Here is a 21,371-nt window from a genome sequence, read left to right on the forward strand (position 1 = left end):
CTTCTCGGCGTCTTATTCCTTTAGTACAGCATATACAAACCAGTCATTAATGCATTTCAACTATTTACAACTGTATTCTCGTATGTCTACGATTCGTTATTATTTTATTCACAGTTTGAAGTTGTAGTATTAAGGTGCATAGTGGCATTGTATGTATAGTGACTAGATTTCGAGGATTCTAAAATTCATTAGCACAATATTTTGAGTATTTTTGTTGAAAAAACAATGATCTAAACCTGTTAAAGACCCATAAAAATCCCTCAAGACTTAAAAAAATGTGAAATTATTATCATATAAATTGCAGTTTGGAACTAAAGATCTTACGAAAATAAGTCAAAATAAGTCTACGACGGCGGTCCAAAACGTGGTTGATATCCCAAAAAAACAAAAAAAAAAAAAAAAACAGTTCTCGATATTTGACACATGGTCAGAGCCAACGAAAGAGTAAATTTTTTTGTGACATATACATATACATTTCTCACCCCTAAACTATTTTCACCTTCTGCGGACCAAGTTCGTCGTATGTAGTCTCTAGTCTGTACGAGTCGATCAAACTTCTATCAACGGAWCCGAAATCTTTCAGATCGCTCTTGAACGCCCGTTACCCGGTRTCGGCTGGGGCTTTCTCATGATGAACACTTGCAAGATGGCGTCCACTCAGCGTTCTGAGCTAGCTATTCTGCGGATCTTCAATCGACGGTCGGTCAATACAAAATTGCCGTTATACGGTGGGAGTAACCATGATACCATAGTCTGAGGGCTTTCTCCTGATCAATACTTATAGGAGGTGATTCACTTAGCCTTCTGAGCTTGCTACCGTCTCAGCTATTTCGCGGATCTTCAAAACCTTGCCTTAAAAACCGACATTTCAATATGTTCAAATTATGTAAATCATATTTTTTGGAGGTTCGTCGAACAAAAGACTGAGTTACTGATCGATATTGTTCTTACAGGTTTTKTCYGAAAAGTAATAGRACTGAGACAATTTAACGACATTTATTGAACCAATTCTTACTATTCTTTAAAAACTATCAAAATAGGCACCTTCTGCGTCGATGCAGCGCTGCTAGGGCAATTTCCAAGCATTGAAGACGTCACGGAAGGTGTTTTCCGGAATAGCGTTGAGAGCTGAGACTCAGACTGTTTGGATCCCCTCTGTCGTCTCAAAATGCTTGCCTTTCATCGGCCTTTTCAGCCTAGGAAACAAAACAAAAGTCCGGGGACCACATCTGGGCTGTAGGGCAGGTGCGAAGTCATTGGGATGCCGGCCGTGGTTAAGTAGCTGTTCACAAGAAAGGCGGTGTGAGCCGGGTTGTTGTTTGCATTTTTGGATTTCTCCACTCACGGAAAAACGTCCCGCGTCCCGCGAAAATATTTGTCCTGCCTTACCAGGTGCTCGGAAATAAGAGACGAGCCGCTCGATTCCAGTTGCCGTACGAAGTCGTGTCGCGTCCGAAGTATAGTCGTGGCGGAAGAAAATAAGTCATATACTTTCCGTACAAACCCTGTATCATTAAAATCCATGGAGCAAGCTGCTCAAAACAAAATCACGGATTCTGCTGATATTTTTCATATTAGTGCGTACTATRTGGAATTATACTATAGAAAAGTTAYGCAGACTAGACTGGAATCTKGAAGTGTCTAATTTCCCARCTGTTTAAWTGAAAGCTTATCGGGAAAGAGCAMGAGCAAAAACGTGTTTAAGGAKGCATTGTAGTTTAGGCGGTTTAATTGAGGACTAGTGCCTTTTCCCTCACATATAACTACAGTATTCCACGGATATATGTGTTATGAAACGTTCTATTTCTAATATGGATTTATTTCTGTTATTTATATTACTCGTGTAGGGTTTTCGAATTTTCGTGCATTTTTAAAAATATTTTTTGCTTTTTTATTTCGTGATATCGTTTAACTAGCTTCACTACCATAAGGATCGTAACAGTTTATGTGCGCATCATATATTTGCTATAACTTGCGATATTTATAGTTAGTTAGTTTTACAATGGCTTGCTGCATTTAACTTCCGTTTCCGCCAAACTTATGCACCAAAACCCCCAACAACTACACTCACTTCACTTCAGCTTCGTAGTTCACTTCAATTTTTAACTAACTGATTACATATATATAATATTTACCGCCTCAGCTTCTCAGCTTGTTCTTAACTAGACTGCCGGCCACTAATTTGAGCTCTAACACACACCGCCCATAGTCGCTGACCAGTTTTGCGTCCTCAAATCGTTGAGTGCGCGCCGCGTTAATGACACACATTAATGCGCTTTGTAATTAGGAAAGTGAGCGCCACCTACAAATTCGGCGMTTGAAGTGGAGAGAAAGGAATGTGGAAGTGCAGCGAACCGAAAGCGCGTAAACKCCTCATGATTTACACCTTATCGCTGCTGCCGTAGCTCGTAAAATACTTCGCTGTTGTTGTTGTTGYCGTTGGCTGTGATTGCGCTGCGGCTTGCTGTGTATGTGTGGGTGTGTGCTGGGCGGCGGGCAAATTACTGTAATTACAACTACTGTTATTAGCGCTAGCGCTAGCCTTCTGCAGCGACGCGTTGAATTCATTTAAGCAGCTATCAAAGCTCTTCTGAGCGGCGCCCGCCTTATTACTACTACTATTAATACTACTACTACCGTTACTGCTACTACTAATGCAACTATTATTGCTGGCATTAAAATTACTGCTATGACTTGCTGTTGTTAGCGACTGCTGTAGCTGTTGTTGTTGTTGTTGTTGTGGCTTATCACCTTGTGTCAGCGCTTGCTGCTGCTGCTGCTGGTAGGATTGATATGCATCCGAGGAGACGGTGGACCACGAGCCATCCTTCGCCTTCACGTACAAATGCTGCTTACTCGGCTGTTTGCTGCCAAAGCTGTGATTGTAGTTTTGTTGGTGTGGTGGCTGTTGATTCGTCGGTGGTTGGTGATGCGCTGGCGATTGCGTAAACGCCGGTGCATGTGTGTTGGTTTGATGTTCAGCCGCGACGCTGGCGCTGGAAGCCCAATCATTGAGCAGTTGATTCGTTGATGTGCTAAGCGCGGCGCCAAAATCGCTAGCCGCCTCGTTGATCGCATTAGTTAGTGCTGCGCCGCCGCCACCGCCACCGCCATCGCTTAGCGCGCTATTTTCGCCGCCTGTGAGAAAGTCAAAATGCGCGGCGCTGCTGCTATTTGTGGCGGCGCTAAGTGTAAGCGCATTGCCAGCGCCACCGCCGCCGCCGCCGCCACCGATGTGGTTAATGAGCAATTGTGATTTATTATTGCTGGAAGTTGCATTATTGCCGCTGCCATATAGATTGCCAAAGTTAATGTTGTTTTCGCTTTTGAATATTTTCGGATGACGCTGGCGGCGCAGCGTGCCCGCACCACCGCCGGTTACCATCTGTGCGGCCAATGTGGTGCTGGCAAAGGCGCCAAGTCCCTGCCGCAACGCATTACTGGCGGCAAGCAATTGCTGTTGTTGTAGTTGTCGTTGATTAGCATTGCCGCTGCTGGGGGTGGCACACATGTTGCCARTGTTGAAGGGATTCATGCGCGGCATAAGCGCATTGGATGATGAGCTCACACTATCACTGCCCGCGGAGCTGGATGCGGTGGCGGCAGATGAGCCGGACGAGCCATTGGTCGGTGTGGGCGAAATGCGACTGATGTTGCTCATGAGATCCAGTTTATTTTCGGTGATATTGATTTTTTGCTGACTGCCACCGTACAAACTCTTCGCGTCGGTTTTCTTATTGCTTGCGCTTTTCGCTGGTGAGGCGCTCAAAATCGCCGTAGACGCGGTGGAGGCGGTCATTTTGTCATTGAAGGGATTCGACGCGGCCAAATCGATGAGGCCGGCATAGTGCGCGCTGGGTGGCGCCGARTACATGCCAGCGGCGCGATAGTCATCGTGTTTATTATGCGCTGGACTAGTGTTGTTATTGTTGCCGTTGGCATTGCTCAATTGGCGCATTGCCTTACCGTTGGCGGCGACGGCTGACACAGCGGCTGTTGTTTTCGCGGTTGTGGCATAGCGATTCTGATAGAGTTTGGCATTCGCCACCAAATTCGTTGTTGCATACGCGCCGCAGCTATCATAGAGCGCATTGCCATTGTGTATGCCACCGATGGTTGGCACATTGTTTGCACCAGCACCACCACCACCATTGCCACCGGATGTTTGCTGCAATATGGCATGTGCATTTCCGTTCGGCGTTACGTGTCCCAGTGGGCCGTTGGGCGTTTTGAATGTTGAACATGCAACCTCAGCATAATCGGGCATGTTGAGCGGTGTCAGCCTGCCAAAAGGGAAATAAAGAAGAAAGAGAAATGTGTTTTYAGTTAGCTAWGAGTTGGCGAAGAAGTGTGCGTATGTTTCTGTGTGTGTGTGTGTGTGTGTRSTTGGTTGGTTAAGTGTTTTTTGTTTTCATTATTGTTGCTGTYATTTCCTGGCAAACGAGCGAACATTTTCATTAGAACGGAAGTACATCGTACAAACATACATTTTATTTGCCATTTGCGTTTACGCGAACGCTTGCCCGTTGGCAGTGAGAATATGCCATGCCAAGGAACGCGGTGCTATGCCGCGCATATGTCACACAACCACATACGGCGACAAACATACAGATTGCAACATTACGTTGCATGTTCGATTCATGTGTAGCAACGTCAATTGGTTTGTTGCATGCCGTTGCGGTGTTTCCCGTTTTCTTTTTTGCCTCGCCGCATCCCCCACCGGCTGCCTGGCTAGCACCGGGTTTTTCGTTTGCATTCCGCATTTTACAGGGGGTTTGTTGCCGGAAATTGTTGTTGTTTTTTGGCAAAATGATTGAGTATTTATGAGTGTTGTGTGGTCGCGACACGCACAATTACAAATAAATGCATTCAAGCACATACACATTTGAACACGCGCTACCAATTGAGTTCTTAAAAAGAAAGCCAGTCGCCGACTGAGTGGCAGCACCGGTCGCAGCTCGTTAGCATTATCCAGCAAGTGTAACTAGTCTGCGGTGTGACYCTGCAAGGCGGCGGAGGGGGCTGCTTTGGCTGTTTTACATGAGGCCGGAAACGGAAAATGACCGCTGGCAGTAGGTTACAAAAGAAATCGCGTTAAATGAAGCCATTAAAAATATCAAATAGCGCTAACTGAATTCCTACTCCTAAACAAATTACTTATGCGCTAATAGACTTATGCAAYCAGCTAAACAGAAAAGTTGAATTTTTAARCAATTCGTTTMAATTTCTACAATTCGCGATAAATAWGAGATGGYTKRRRAATCTTTAGGCGCACCGCCAGATGGCGCAATTAACACCAGTGATATATTGTGTGAACCTGGGAGGAGGTCTAAACGCGGGTTTTAGACAAATTGGAAAAAGAACGAAATCAGTTAATGAATTTAAGGAGCACTTGGAGACAGTCTACGCTGATTCTTCTCTTTCGCCGGCGTCAAAAACTAGTTAAGAGTRTTATCAACTTTTGATTTTGCAGATCCAGGTGCCTCGAAAACGGCAAAAACAGAGGATAACGTCATAAATATCTACGATTCGTTTCCACGACAGTCGGGTTCATATAATTGGAACGGATTCGCATTATGAGATCGGCAGAATTCCTGAGAATTACTTCAGGAATGACTTCTGCTATCCACGATCTCGTATTGGCAGACTTCCTGCTGAAGGTCTTTGAGATAGCTGAGACTGTAGAAATTAAAAAATGTATCTTGCATAGCTTATCAATCATTAAAAAGATGTAGCCGGGGAGGGGCTGTCGCATTTGATCCCTGCAGATAACAAATACAACCGTGAGTTCACTTCACATAAGTTTGGAATCCACTCCTCGAAGAGACGAAGACTGTCCTATCAGCCGAAAAGACCATCGTTTGCTGGTATCGGGTGGGTGGAACCTACAGCAACTACGATGAGCAAGATATTGAAAAAAACACTCCCCATTTAGCAGGCAAAAAGTGCGCTTCTACCAGCACAACGCGCCTCTGCTGTTGGTCGAACCACACTGCAACAATCAACGCACTGTCCMGGTTTGTGTTCTCGACTTTTTAGTATTATAGTTTTCATTTATACTCGGCTTGTTTTGCCATTTCAGAATGAACATCCTTAATTCGAAACCAATTACAATATTGGATTTCGCCCAACAGAGTCGTTAATTCGAGAAACCACGGATTGGTTTCGCACCACGATTATTCTACTGGATAATTAGACCCTTAACAAGGCTTTTCAGTGTTCACCTCTGACGCATTTGGTGGAAGAATCTTGATTTAAGGCTTCACAAAATCCAACTTGTGGAAGTATTGAAGCCGAACGACCATCAAACGCATCGTGCAATTGGAGAACATGTCCAAACCGAGATGGCCACTAACATCGAGTCCCACAAGAAAGTTTTGTTCAGCGATGAATCACAGCTCTGGTTAAATGGGTATGCCAATAAACAAAATTGCCGCATTTTTCGTATCTGAACTGAAGGATGTTGATGTGGAGGACCAATGCCATACAGCCAACGAAACAAACAATTTAAAGAAGGAAGCTCTTGGTGAGCGCATTTTCTAGCGTAAATTTTGGGCTAGCGATGGGCCTCATCGCTGAACAAAGTGTTGTTCGAATAGGATCTTCTTGGAACGTTTCAAGAGCCTGTAGAGCGAAGCGAGCGGCTTCATTTCTTGCACATGCTGTAGTTTGTACGCTTTCAATTCTCCACGTAAAGAGCGCCAATTCGTTAAATACTCTCTGCTGCTATATTTTCTTCATTGCCTGTTCACGCGTGATCTGCCAAACAAAAAAAAAAAAAAAATAAAAAAATTAAAAAAAAGTACCTCTACTAGGATCACACGTTATAACGCAAAGAAAAAGCGACGGAATGGACTTGTATTTATTTCTGCTGTCAATACATTGGGCGACCGATAAATTATCGATATCCATTTGACATAAATTACAGGTAACAAATGAAGGAAACTTGGGTGCGAACAAGATAGCCACATGCTCGTTATATTTTTACAACAACTGTGCTGAATTATAGAAAAAAAGTTGTGTGCATAAATAATAGAAAATGGCAGCAATAAACGCGATTGTAAAAGTGCCAATTAAACGGTTTAATTGGAATTTCTTTTATATGGATGGCAATGCGAACAAACGTGAATACGTGATCAATGCTAGAAAATCGTTAAAACGCTACGCTAACGGTAGTATATATTTTTTAATAGTCATTAACAAGAAATAATAGCAGATTTTAAAGCAGTTGAGAGAGTGTGCAGTAGTCAGCGCGCGGTAAGCTGCAACAAAGAGACACAGGCGCGTGGGGAATCGGAGAGTTGGGCGTGCAAAAAGTTGGTGTATTAAAAAATCACAATTTTAATGGCTTTGATGGCAATAAATTTTATGGTGACGCGCGCTTTGCCAAATGTTAAACGGATATAATGAAATTTCCCAGCGAAAGTATATGCGCGCTACACCGGAAATGAAGTATATTTCAAACAGTGGGGGGGAGCGGGCACAGTACCGGGCATTGACAGAGAGGGGTGAGGTGTGGAGGTACAAACTAAATAAGAAAAGGGATGTAAAACAATGCAAACGCAATAAGGTAAATAAATGCGTACAGCGGTCACAAATAAAACAAAAAACAACAAAAATATTCGAGTACAAATAAATGCAACCACAGGGCTGCCAGTGCTGGCTGCTTACCGCCTTCATTTCATTTGCTACATTCAATTTTAAGCAAGAACGAAAGGGACACGCAATGAGTATTTCGGCAGCACACAAAAGGCGGAGAGTAGGAGTGGATGGAGTTGGTTAGAGAGGTGGAGTAGGGGAGGATATCAACTCGCTGGGAATTCATTAAGCGCGCCAAGAGGTAGGCGGATGCGGCGGTTGGCAAGCGAACAACGAATCAGTGGGGCTGTGAAGCAGGCTAACGGCTAGAGCAACAACAAGGCTGATAGACAGTGCGCTAGACATTATAGCGGGGCGGTTTTAACAACGCGCCGGGAGGCACCGAGTGGAAGGCCAGAGTAAAATATAAAAAATAAAAAAAAATATATACATACAAGTATATAATTTGTACTTTTTTTAGAACCGACAATATTGTTGATAGTGCTGTTGTGCGTTGCAAGCATTTCTGTTTATTGCTGCTGCGTTCTTGTTGTTATAATTGTTTCTGCATCGCTGACAGCACGCTCAAAAACAGTATGCAGACAACACGTGGCTGCGTGCTAAACATTTCATTTCACTTTCCCTAAGTTTGGGGGTTTTGCTTTCAGCGTGCGCTGCGCTAAAAAATGCCAGCTGGCAGCCATTTGATTTGCATTTCTTTCTACTTTTCGACATCCTTCGTTCGTCGCGTTATTCGCGGCAGTTTTCTAAAAATGCACTCAAGTGTAACACTTTAATGACTTTGAAGCRTTTTTTCATATCAAGCGCGTTGTTGTTGTTTTGTCGGCTGTAGCGCTGGTTTTTAATTATATGATACGCTGGCGAAATAAGCGGTTTACTCATTGACTTTGAGTGTTTTAGTTTTTTGGCGCGTTATTTTCCTCGASGAGAAGTGGTGGTGCGCTCGGAAATTTCGAGGTTAAATATCAAGGTTTCTAATTAAGGCTAATAAAGTTATTGATTAATTAGTCTAATCGACACTTGAGTATGTATTGGAATTGAGACGACTCGTCACAACTTGCTTTGACTTTTAATGCAATATAAGCAACCCTTGCATGACAGTGAATAATGAAGTCAGGAGCAGACTTTGATAAAGTGGAGAAGTGATAAAATTTTTGCTGATACTTATTCAAAATAAAACAGTATTGATTCCAAATAAGCGCATATATAAACGTTTTCTTTCTTTAAAGCCACCAATGAAAGCTGGATAGTTTGTAGAGTGTACCTCGGGTAATGCTCATCAGMAATTGTAAGACTACAGGATTTGTCCGTTAAATAATTGGATGGAGTCGATAAAAAAAAAATTTTTTTTGAAACAATCGTTTCAGTTATTTAAAAACTTTCAGATTATTGTCCTTCTGTGTCGATACAGCGCTGCCAGCGCGATTTCCTAGCATTGAAAGTGTTGCGGAAGTCATTCTCCGGAATAGTCTTGAGAGCAGAGGTGCATGCTGCTTGGATCCCCTCTGTCATCTCAAAATGCTTGCCTTTCTTCGGTCTTTTCAAGCAAGGAAGCATAAAAGTTCAAGTGGCCACATCTGGTCGGTAGGGCAGATGCGGAAGCGTCGGGCCTTGACTGGGTAGCTGTTCAAAAGGAAGGCGGTGTAAGAAGGGGCGTTGTTRTGGTACAACAAGCAATCGGCCGCGATGTCTCGTCGGACCCAATTGACCCTTCGTTTGAGTGTCTTGAGGACTTCCTAAGTTCTTGGTATTGACGGTTTTTCCAGAAGAAAAAAAATAATTTTGGACGATGCCTTTGATGTCAAAAAAGGCAATGAGCATCGTTTTCACTTTGGATTTGCTTTTTCCTCCCTTTTTTGGCGAGAAGACGCGGGCGTGCGCCACTCTGAAGATTGCTTCTCTGTCTTTGCTAAAGCAACATACCGAGTTTCACAAAAAAGTTAACTCTAACGAACAACAACTGACCAGTCGCTCGTTCGTTAGCTAGGAATATAATCAGTCCTATTACTTTCCTGACAATCTCTGTACTTACGAGCCATTGAGGCCAGAGCAACAGCGGCTTTGTCTAGAATTTAGTTTTAGATTTGAACCTAGGGTCTTTTCGATGCATCTCACTACCGATGCTGAAGGAACCTTCTTGGTATTGTAGAAACCTCTCAAGAAGCACGGCTAACTTCTGCAAGGAACTGAAAGACAGGGAATTGAACTGGGGCCGACAAGAACTCTAGGTAGGGTTATAGCACAAGACGTGAGACTTTCGTCTCCTCACCAGGTCCGCTAACACGTTTACGCCAATCGGGAACTCAAGCAAAGCATAGGGGCCTCTGCATGGAGCAAAAGTTTCCGGAGAGGACGATACATATGCAGCTTCAGTTCACGAAACACTTGATCCAATTTTCGGTTAAGTGGTAGGTAAAAAGCCACATAAACTTAAAATATAAAATCGAATGAGAGAGAAACAAAGTCGAAACCAACTTCAAATTCGGAAAGTGTGCCGGTTGTCAGCTCATTATTGAAAGGGACGAAGAGTAGAGTGAACGTACAGGGTGTCGACGAAAAGAACTCTAAATCATTCACTTCATCAAACACTAGGGGTGACAAACACATTTGCAATATTATAAACAGTAGCCTAAACTTCGGTTAAGCGACCGGTAAGAAGCCACAGACGAAACAAGACCAATGTTTAGCGTTTGACAATGCGAGACTCGAGCAGGGAATATGGAAACTTATGGAACTGATAGCAGTGACTGCAGCTGAAGTTTTCATAGAAGCCGTCAGAGAAGACCATATGACACTTCCTAGCTGCGTAATTGCCGGTTAGCACCACGGACGCTTTCAGCAGCTCAGGCGTGCGGACGATTGGTCGGAACCACTCAATAAGGATACCGTATTGAAGATGATGGGTATACGAAGGAAACAGGAGACGAAGCTGTGGGGTTCTTCCACTGCCCTTTTAACTTATGTCCGATTCGAGGTCGCCCTTTCGCTCTTAGATAAATTGAGGAGATTTTACGATTCTTAAATTCCTCTCTCTCTTAATGACAACTGAAGATTGACAAATATGGACGGAAAATCTTAATAGTAATAAGTCCGGAAGTGAATACTTAATCATACGAAACCTAATTTTAAAGACAACTACTTGATAACTTTGTATATGTCACTATTTTTAGGCTAATTACATAMTGTGACCTAATAAAAGCCGTCTAAAATCCATGCTAACAATTTGCATCCTAAGTTCCAGAATTAATTGGCGTAAATTAATAAAAAAATGGGGAAAACAAGATAATAAAAGAAATAACTTAAACCAAAAGGCAATAACATTTAATTTTATAGGTACAAGCGGAAACTTTTGCGAGCGCTTATCGGTGGCAGTTAATGGTTGAAAAGTTGTGGCAAATGAGAGTTAATGAAAAGAAGCAGAAATCGGAAATGAAAATAGAGCAGAAATAAATAGCAAAACTAAAGCAAATGCAAAGCATTAAAAACGGACGGGTGAAATCAAGGACGCCGAGTGTAAAAGTAAGAAACCACACGAAATAATAAAAAAACTAAAAATCAAATGAAGCCACAAATGCAAATTAGTAAGCAAAGTAATTAAATGAAGAGCGGGAAGTGAGCAGAAAATCTGCTAAGCATTGATATATGCTTATAGCTAAGGCTGCGAACACACACACCGTCCATTGCAAGCAGTGCCATGCTTAGATTATTCGCAACACGCACATTTCGTAACCGTTTGTGCTAGGGCGCCAAAATGTAGGCAACACTTTGCCGTTTTGTTTGCGCTCACACAATAGATAACTAATTTGCTRGGCGCGCAGGTGAGGCAAGCGATAACGCCCTGCAAACTGATGACTTTTGATTACATTTGCCTATACCTATGTGTGTATATATATGTGTGTGTGTGTGTGTGCCTGTATATGCTTTTGTATTGGAAATTACCAAAATAAGCGCGTTATAACTCACCGTTCATAATCGGGTAACGGCAACGTTTGCTGCCCGGTGACTTGTGCGTAATCCGGAAGTTGGTCCTTTGTTGTGCAATTGCTAGCCTGACGCCATACACCGCCGGTCGGATCGATCCAAACACCATTGGCATTTAACGGTAGCGTAGGAAATTTGCGCACCGCACCGATTGCGTGATTGCCTGGAATAAGAAAGCAGAAAATGAAAACGCTGGATGAGTAAGCAGCATATATGGTGGAGTTGAAATGAAAGGAAAGTAATATACAAGTATATACTTTTTTATATCTATGCGTGTGTAAATATGTGCTTAATTCGTGAATTCCTACTCGCCTAAGAACCTAAGGCACTTTTGAGGCGTTCAAAATCAGCGGTTGTAGCGTTTATAGCAAATGGCTTCAAAACGCTTCATTAGGGTAGGCAACATGGTTGGCGGCGCTTGTAAAATATCTATGTTTTGCGTGCTCTGAACCCTTTCGCATAATTTTTCTTGTTTTTTAAAGCTRTGCAGGAGACCCATAAAATGCCAAAACAACTTTGCTGCACTCATTTACTCCTGCCACTCACGCCTCATCAGCGATTTATTTGCGTGTAGTTAAGCAAATGACAGTTATTGTATCCTTTCGCTGATAATGTGCAGCTCTTAATCAAGTCGCCTAATTTGCTAAGCTACATTTGATGTACCTTTTGTTTGCTTTATTATAATTTTTTTATTTTTATTTTTTTTCAAGTTCGCCTTCATTGTGCTCATAATTAATGAGATTTTCACGTGCCTCTYCGCCATTTCTCAATACGCTTGTTGTTCGTAGATTTGTTCAGCTTTGCTTTTGCATTTCGCAAATTYATGTATCTGTAACGTTGGAGGCGTTTCTACACACTTGTAGCAATCTTGACTAGAGCGCAAGAAATCGCTATTGTTTCGTTACTGCGCTAAAAATATCTATTGCTTTTTGTTTTATTTTTGGGTTMTATTTGGTATTTAAGATACTATTTTGAATAGAAAAAGTCTTTGTATTTATGGGTACAAAGCTTCGTGCAACAGTCTCGAATCGACAAGCAGGAAGTTTCAAGGAAATTTGATGAAATGCTTGATTATATCGATAAAACAGCTTAGACCCGCTATTAATATTTATAATAATTAATTAAGCTCGTTACGAAATGAGGCTTACGAAATGAGGCTTATGATATGAGTTATTATATGTTGGTATGTATACAGCTAATAGGTTTGAGAGAAAAATACTACCAGCGTTTAAGTGTGAGATACTCTGTTTGAACTGAGCTTTCTTAGGCGCTTTCGCTTAAACTTTTTGAAAATTTTGCTGTATCATGACTTCGCCAATGGTGCGAGAATTGTTAGAACATATTTTGCTTTTCGAAAAATTCTACMAAACCGTCAGCTCAACTTAAATCAAGGCATCTGATAGAGTCTTAGACATGAGAGCTAACTATTTGACCATGTTTCAAGCAACGGGAACAGTGAGTCGACAATATTATCTGYCTTAATTCAAACATTTGATATGCAATTGATACTGTTGTTGTTGTAAATATATTATTCATCTTATAGTTTTCTACCTTAGTGAACTATGAGCTCGGAAATATATGTACTTTAGTATAATTTTTATTTCTTAAGAAGTAGAAAAAATCTGACTCGATAAAAAATTGGGAAGTGAAATTCGTTCTCCAGTCTACAGAGTGTCTTCCAAAGTGTCTAAGAAGACAACTCGAATGAGTTCTGCTTTCGAGTGAATAAGCTCTATCGAGATAAGAATCCTTCATAAGTTTACAGAGTGTGTTCTATAAAAGAGCTCTTAGATTGCTYGAGAAAGCGATAGAAGAAATGATAAAGGCACAAGATAGAAAATTGTCAACCCATTAATATTAAAGGTAGTTAGCGGTAAATTTACTATTCCGGAATGCATACTTCTTCAGAGAAGTGACTATGCCCTACCTATAGAGAGCGACGATACTAGCCTTGCGCACACTAATCGTGCATTCAAGGCTGGTTAGGGAATGCTTAGCCGCGTTAACAATCGCATCGAGTCACTTTGTGATAAGACTAGTWTGGGTGTYMGGCTACATTCGAAACGCAGCTAACTGCTGACGATTGGACGAGAAAAGACGCCCAAGTCTCATCCCGCTATCAGTAAAATTGGAACTGGTCGTTGTTCTACTCTCTTCGTGTATTCGACTCACGGATGCTGGGCTTCACGGGAGCTTCACCAACGCTGAGTTTTGGTACTGTACTGTAAGACTCTTCTTGCGCAAGGTCTATTGCAATAAATACAGTWCGGTGAATTCTTTACACTCAGYAAGGCTAATMTTTCGCTSGTTGTGGTGGTTCTAACASCCTATCCATGCATGGTGTAYGGTTGATAATTTTGTCGTATACCARCTGTAACATTTGTTTGGTAGAAKACAAYGTTGAAATATATCAAGACTTCTATATTTACCTATATTATCTATTCTACCTATATTTTCCTACAGTTTATATTGACCCCGAGGTCAAACGTATAAATTGTCTCATTTATCGATTCAATAAGAGTTATATATATTGTAGTCCAAGTGCCATCCCTAATTTGAGGATTACCAGTAGAATCTAACCAAAACTAAAATCATCAAAAAATATTGAAAATAATATTGCCAAATTGAAATATGTTTTGAAAGGCCTCAATCTTCTGATGGGATCAACATAGTTCAGAGGATTAAAAATAACTGATTACTTTTTCTAGGCTTAAGTGTTTAAATGGGTGCTCGTCTTTCAGCTCTAAAAGTGCTCAAAGCGATACCAAATCCTGAACCAAAGGACGATGAAACGCTTCATAAGAAGAAACCTAAGCCTCGTACAATGTTTGACGCCGGCAACTGAAGAGTACAAATGACTAACGCACTACTTTGATTAGAGCAAAAAAGCTGAGAAGACAATGAATACTGTGGAGTCTTATAAAATTACGATTTTGAAGTAATTATCGAGCAAGGAAAAATATTATTGCCTCCAGGAAACGATTACGCCTATCTATTACCTCATACTCAGTAAACCGATCARGAATCCAACACATGAATATATATAGTAAATATAATATGTAAATATAACTATTGTATGGCGAAATAAAGTTAGTGTGTGTGTTCAGTACTCACCATGTAAACTGCCCAACGATGTTTGCTTAATGAATTGATAGCGTTTGAAGAGCACCAAAGCGCCGAAGAGAAACACAATTAACGCTATAATGGAGCCCAGCAGAATGATGAACCAGGTCTGTGTTAGAAAATCATCAGCAATGTCGCGATTGATGGGATACCTGTGAAAGCAACAAAAGCGATGAGAAACGATGGAAATAATGTGCGGCAAATGAGAAAATGGAAATTAATGTACTAGAGACCAGTGAAAARGATGAATGAAAACAAGCGACACCGTTGGGTGGAGACACATGCCAAAGATGCCAATAACCAGCAGGCAGCAACAACAACATATACAGCTAGCAACACCAGCAAATACAGTCAGCAACAACAGCAGCAACACCACTACATTTTCACTTTAATCAGCAGCAAATTTGCGCAGGAAACAAGTGAAATTGCTGTCGATTTATGGCTGCTGCATGTATGTTGCCCGCTGTTATTGTTGTTATTGTTGCTGTTGCTGCTGTTATATGTGCTGTATATGCTGATGATGTTTTGTCGCCTACGGTTATGTTGTTATTGTTTTTGTTGCTGTTGTCGTGTTGTGATTGCGTTGATTGCCGGCAGCCCAAGGGCGGGCGCCCCAACTCGCACGCCGGCTAGTTGGTGGCCATTTAAACAACAAATAACAGCGCTGTGCGAGCGTAATTGCGGGACACGATAGCAACAAAAACACCAAGAACAAGAACAGCAACAACACCAACARCAACGACATGAGAAATATTATTTTTGAACGCAAATAGTCTGATGCCATTGGCGCTGGCTTTGGTCAACGGTCAACTAAAGCCCATGTCGTACATACACATACACACACTAGCAAGTGTATATATGTTTGTATGCGTGCTGTGTGCCCCGGTGCTTTTAACACATACTCGTGCATATACATACCTCGTGTAGCCGGTGTCGAGCGATTGTGTGCGTGGATCCATGCGCAGCACAGCCGGCTTGCTGAATGGGCCCACACCCACCTTGGTGGCGGCCGCAACGGAAATGTAATATGTAACGCCGGTGCTGAGGTTGGCCAACAGCAATGTCGGTGAGCCGGCATCGATGGTCATATTTTTGAAAATGCGTGTGGTATTGTGCGAGTCCAGACCCTTCACCAGCACATTGTAGTTGGTCAAAATGCCTGCAACGGGAGCAACGAAAATCAAGCATGTGAAAGCGGAGCAGAAAAGTAAGGAAAAGGAAGAATTTGAAAAAAGTTGCATGTAAAATGCTGGAATATGCATGGCAAAAGAAAACAGAAATCTCATTTCTACTCGAAGCTAAAATGAAAATTGTCAACGATATGGATTCCAGGCATCAAACCCTGCTCGAGTTGTACTAAAGGTAAGGAGATAAGTTGCCTTTTGTGCACATTTCCTCATAGAGATTTCCGTCTTCCTTTACCATCAGTTTGTGTGTCGCTTTGTGCTTGTGTTTATTTGAATTTTATACGCACCATTTCGTGTCTTATTCGGATAGGGCGGCTGCCATTTGAGGAACACCGATGTCCGATTGAATTGTATGGCCTCCATAGCATGCGGCGGCGACTCGGGCACTGTAAATGAAATTGACGCTTTAATATAATCGCTCCGAGTGTGTGTATGTATATGTGTGTGTGTGTACATGTGTAGTTGGTCGGGGTACTCAGTGACCCATGTTAAGTGGCAGCAATCTAATGCGGAGCAAAAGTGTACTAAAGCGTGTTGTGCTGTCGCGTTGTGCGGTGTGTAGGTGTTGAATTTGTATGACCCAGTAGGGAAATTTTGGAAAAAAAAAAATAATAAACGAATAATATTTAAAGAATTGTGCTTTAGATTGAGCGCTATAGAAGTTATGTCTTCTTTAGAAGACAGCTATTGAATACTTTATAAAAACTAATAGTAAATTTTTGTACATATAATTCATACATATATAGCTACTGCTCTGCTTTGGGTGGCATATATGATATTTTTTGTATACATAAACCAAAGCTATCAAGCATACAAACATATCCTCAGCTTTATGGRGTTTAAGAGTATCTATTTAATCAGTGGGAGATGACGGAAATGAAATAAATTGCTTTAGATTTTAGCCTGGATCGATAAGTTCGAAAACCAACGTTCTGTTGTTGTCATTTGTAACTCCGGTTATTTCTGAGAATATAAATCGGACTTATTTCTGATGTCCCCAAAGGGAATACTAAGAGATCAATGTCTGGTGCCGACACAGTCCGCGTCCCAATCTAACCTAAAATATCTCAAAAACATCGGTCGCGATGACTACAAGACCCATCCAAAATACAATGTGTGAAGACAAATCGAGGGATTTCATATAGRTTGTCAAAAAAGTCTTGCGGTATTTTCGCTAGTTGGCGCTGAGAGCGCGTAGTTCTAGTTTTATTCGTCGCAGCGAGTCATGCTGTACCTTTTCGGAAAGCTCATTTCACGCGCTAACACGTGTTCGATTGATTGTCGTTTCTTTTAAGTCGCTCGTGAGTTATAGCGTCGCAAMCATGGAGCAAAATAAAGAGAAAATACGGCATATTTTACAGTACTACTACGATAAAGGCAAAAATGTATCTCAASCCGCCAATAAAATTTGTGCAGTTTATGGACCAGCTAAAGTTTCCATTTCCACCGCACAACGATGTTTTCAACGTTTTCGTTCTGATGTAGAGGTGGTCGAAAATGCGCCACGCTCCGGAAGGCCTGTCGTCGAAAATTGCGATAAAATCGYTGAATTGGTCGARAGAGACCGGCATAGTAGCAGCCGTAGCATCGCTCAAGAACTGGGCRTGAATCATCAAACCGTTATAAAATAAAAAAATAAAAAATACCGCAAGACTATTTTGACAATATAATGGGTTCCAGGCCACAAAGAAATTTTGGGAAAGCCAATAGCTGTTTTCTGCAAGGGCAGACATAAGGATCAGGATGAGATGGAATACCTTTAGGATCAACAAAATCATGTGTGAGATCCCTGTTTTTTACTCACATGGTCTCGAAAGGACTGTGGGACAATTGTTGGTTATCACCACTGGTAACACATGTGACCCCGTTAGACATAAATAACAACGATACAAAGAGAAAGTGGAGGAAAGTACAAATAAGAGAGGAAATGGAACATCTCAAGAAGGAACTTCGTAATCAGCGACCTGACAAAGTATCAAAATTAGATATCAAGTCGATTTGAAAGTTCTCCAAAAGAGTTGGTTTTCTGTACGACGAATACTTTAGCCTCAAATTGAACTGAACTGCCATCTGGAAGTTTGTCTATGTATGGCGTGGCTGTTGGCATAACCAAAACTTACTTAACCTAACCCCAACCTATGGACAATAGAAAAGGAAGATTTGCGTATGATTCCAAGACTTATCAAAAATAAATTTGAAGATATATCGACGAACCGAAAATCATGAAGGAATGTTGCGTACTGCTTTATAAGCGAATCCCGCCCTTCTAATAAAATAGATAGATAATAAATATCATCTGATTTTTCTAAAAAAGGCTATAGGCTGTTGATAATTATAAAAAGTGTTGGTCGTGTCTAGATCCATTTTGGTTAGTTAGTTGTTTTATATTTCAAAGCATTACTTGCATTACCAAGTACTCTCTAACTCAGCAGACTTTACATTAAAGTCCAAGAAATTCGAAAGGCTTCGATTTTATCTTTTCTGACTTTATTAGGTCTATCTTCCTTGTCGTCTAACGAAATCACATTCAGAGCGCTAAGTTTCAAAATTTGTCTAACAAATGAGTTAGAGCTTTGGTCATAACTTTTAAGTATAGTTTATGAAAAGGGGCCTACGATAAACCATTGAAGATTTAACWGCTTAAATTTCAATATGAAAACTAATACATTTGGTAATACTACCCGAAATGTAACTGTTTTTATTGAGGTTAAGGTGTAAACAACTACCCAAAAGTATTTGTGTATTTGTTGTATTCTAATCTTTAATCCTACACCAAAGAGCTAAGAAATGGTATACTAAATAATAGTACTCAACTCAGCTCTTTTCAGTTATCCACCTCTAACCTGCTGTAGCAAAAAGGTACCTCAACTCTATAATTATTTCCTACATGGCCAACCAATCGATCCAATTTTAATAGGTGGCTGGTGTTCGTCGATTTTAAATGAAAATTGCCGTTCAGAGTGGTGTCACTTTTGGCCATAAATCACTCAACTAAAGCTGCTGTGACCAAAAAGACAATCACAGCACACAATTGGGAACATTTTGTGTCGGTGAAAATGTGTTTGTTTGCGTCTGCCTTCTAGTGCATGGCGCTCTTACTAGAGGTGCACAGTTTTCKGCATTTGTTGCGACCATTGTTTTGGTATGTGAATGTGAACCTAATCAAGTATCGAGCACATAAAACCCTAAAGTGGACAAAAGTCCTTTACGCATACACATGCACACAAACTGCAAACTTCAAACTGCTACACTGCCATATTGGGACAGCATCGTTAAAATTCACTGACTATGTATGTAGTGTACCCCACTTTCAATTTCTCTCGCATTTGCTACTTACCATCTTCCATGGTGCGCACACGTTTCGAATTGGACGGTTTGCCTACGATGCTCTTGAAAAATGGCACAAGAAAAAACTCATACATGCTCGCCTTCTCCAGTCCATTGACCGTGCACGCCGACGCGCCGCTACCCGCATTCAATATGGTCATCATTTTGTATTCGGCCGAGTGTAGTTCACGCGCGTAAATGTAGAAACCCTCAATGTACTGACCGCTGTCAATGTCCCAAGCGAGTCGCACCGTCGTCGCATCGGTGGCATTGGCCTCGAGTAGTTCGACCAAATCGTTGGTCTGCAGCACAGCTTCCGCTTCATTGAGCAACAGCTCCGAAGTGGCTGTACCGCCTGCGCCGCCACCACCAACAACGCCACCGTCGCCGGCACCGAGCAATTTGCCCGCCGTAATTGGCTCCGAAATGGGGCTGGGCGGCGAGAAACCGTGTGCATTCTCAGCGCGCACAATAAACATGTACGCCGCACCGCCACTAAGGCCTTCAACCGTGAAAATGGGTTCAGTCAAGCGTGCCGCTATCGGTATCCATGTCTTACTTTTATTCGTTGAATACATCTCAACCGTGTAGCCGAGTAGTGGTGAGGCGCCCGCCTTGTCGCTGGTCGGCCAGACAATAGTAAGCGCATTGGCGGATGCATTCAATAYGGTGGGTTGACCGGGTGCATTGGGACATTTGGTTTGTTCGGGTGCACGATAGAATTTAATATTCGGATTGGTGGGCACTTCGATGCGCAGATAACCGCTCCATGTGGACTTGCCAGTGCGACTGCTCGCCACACAGGTGTACAAACCCTGATCTTCTTTGCGGTCCAAATCGGAAATTATCAAATCGCCGGCCGCTGTGATGTTCACTTTAGCATTCGGATGCACGGGTATGCCRTCGCGATACCAGGAAATAGTCGGATTCGGCAATCCAATGGCCTTGCACTGCAAGGTGGCTAATGATTTGACAGGTAGCGTCTGATTAACCGGGCCGGCAATTATAATGGGCGGTGGGCGGTCCTCTTGCGAGTCGAGTGTTAGCTGTGCGCGTGCCGTTATTGTTGCAACCTCATTCATGGCATTGCAAACCACAACCAAATCGCGGTCGGTGCGTTGGAAATTCGTCAGCGTCAATATTGAGTGACCCTCTTCGGTGTTAATGCTTTGAAATCGATCTAGTGGTGGCGCRCCCGGAAATATGATTGTGCGGTTATTTTTAATGGTCCAGAAGAGTGTGGGACGCGGGTTGCCACTTGCCCGACATTCGAACGAAGTATCGGCGCCGAGTTCGATGGATTTGCTTATTGGACGCTGTATGAATTTGGGAGGTGCTGTTTGCAGGCGTACATTTCGTTTCGGGTATAAGGTTTCGTTAGTGCAAAATATTGTTTTTGCGGGTTTGCGGAATAGTAATGARCAAATGAATTAGCATAAGTATTGTGCGCGTAGGTAAACTATTTATTTGCTAGCAACTACTTTTTATTATGGTCTAAATGGAGTGAGCTCTACTTACCAAACACTGTCAACGTGCCCATGGCGGAGATCGCACCGACCACATTATCAGCTTCGCAACTGTATTCACCTTCATCCGCGATTGTGACGCGCTCTAGACGCAGGCTACGATCCTCAAGCACACTAACGCGATCTGTGGAAAGGAGCACAATAAGTTTAGGTCAGTTTTTGTGGAAGATCGACCGCAGAGTTAATTGATATTTTTGATATTTTATTTTTTTTTTTGCTGTTATTGTCTAGTCTCTGTTTTGGTGGCAAGGTTCGGGTTGGTTCTTATCGAAGTTGTCTAACGGTAGGCTCAACGTTCTGTTTCGAAAACGGTCGGACTCTAGTGGGAAGAGTTTTTGGTAGACGCTAGAAACTGCTTGGCTGCTTGTRAAGTGTTGTATTATGTGCCTTGACCGGAAGCCTGCGGACTAGTTATGTAAGTATTCAATACGAAACATTAAGAAAGATCCTTTAATCGTTCAGACTGCAGTATTTGGACCCGTCTGAAGCTTTTTCGTTTGAGTTTGATATCGGTGACACATTTCCTTCACATATCTCTCAATGTCGCCAACAGCGGGTCTTTCTTTCTTCTTCTCCTGGAGCTACCAGCTACCGACTTGAGGATTGCTGGTAGTCGCAATGTGAACGC

General features: G+C 42.1%; 1 protein-coding gene across 1 annotated transcript in view; it reads right to left on the reverse strand.

The window, feature by feature from the left end:
• Window positions 1–1,030: 1,030 nt before the first annotated feature.
• Window positions 1,031–21,371, reverse strand: part of LOC108973761 (roundabout homolog 2) — a 163,049-nt gene continuing 142,708 nt past the window's right edge. The window contains exons 6-12 of the mRNA XM_018941239.1: window positions 20,736–20,867; window positions 19,228–20,553; window positions 16,178–16,276; window positions 15,622–15,862; window positions 14,695–14,855; window positions 11,563–11,743; window positions 1,031–4,283 (exon numbers count right to left, since the gene is read on the reverse strand). Of these exons, the coding sequence (XP_018796784.1) occupies window positions 2,381–4,283; window positions 11,563–11,743; window positions 14,695–14,855; window positions 15,622–15,862; window positions 16,178–16,276; window positions 19,228–20,553; window positions 20,736–20,867 (4,043 nt within the window). The 3' untranslated portion in view covers window positions 1,031–2,380. The remainder of the gene's footprint in view (window positions 4,284–11,562; window positions 11,744–14,694; window positions 14,856–15,621; window positions 15,863–16,177; window positions 16,277–19,227; window positions 20,554–20,735; window positions 20,868–21,371) is intronic.

The sequence above is a fragment of the Bactrocera latifrons genome, unplaced genomic scaffold (assembly GCF_001853355.1).
Source record: "Bactrocera latifrons isolate USDA-ARS-PBARC rearing strain unplaced genomic scaffold, ASM185335v1 scaffold_5, whole genome shotgun sequence".
In the NCBI taxonomy this organism is placed as follows: Eukaryota; Metazoa; Arthropoda; class Insecta; order Diptera; family Tephritidae; genus Bactrocera; species Bactrocera latifrons.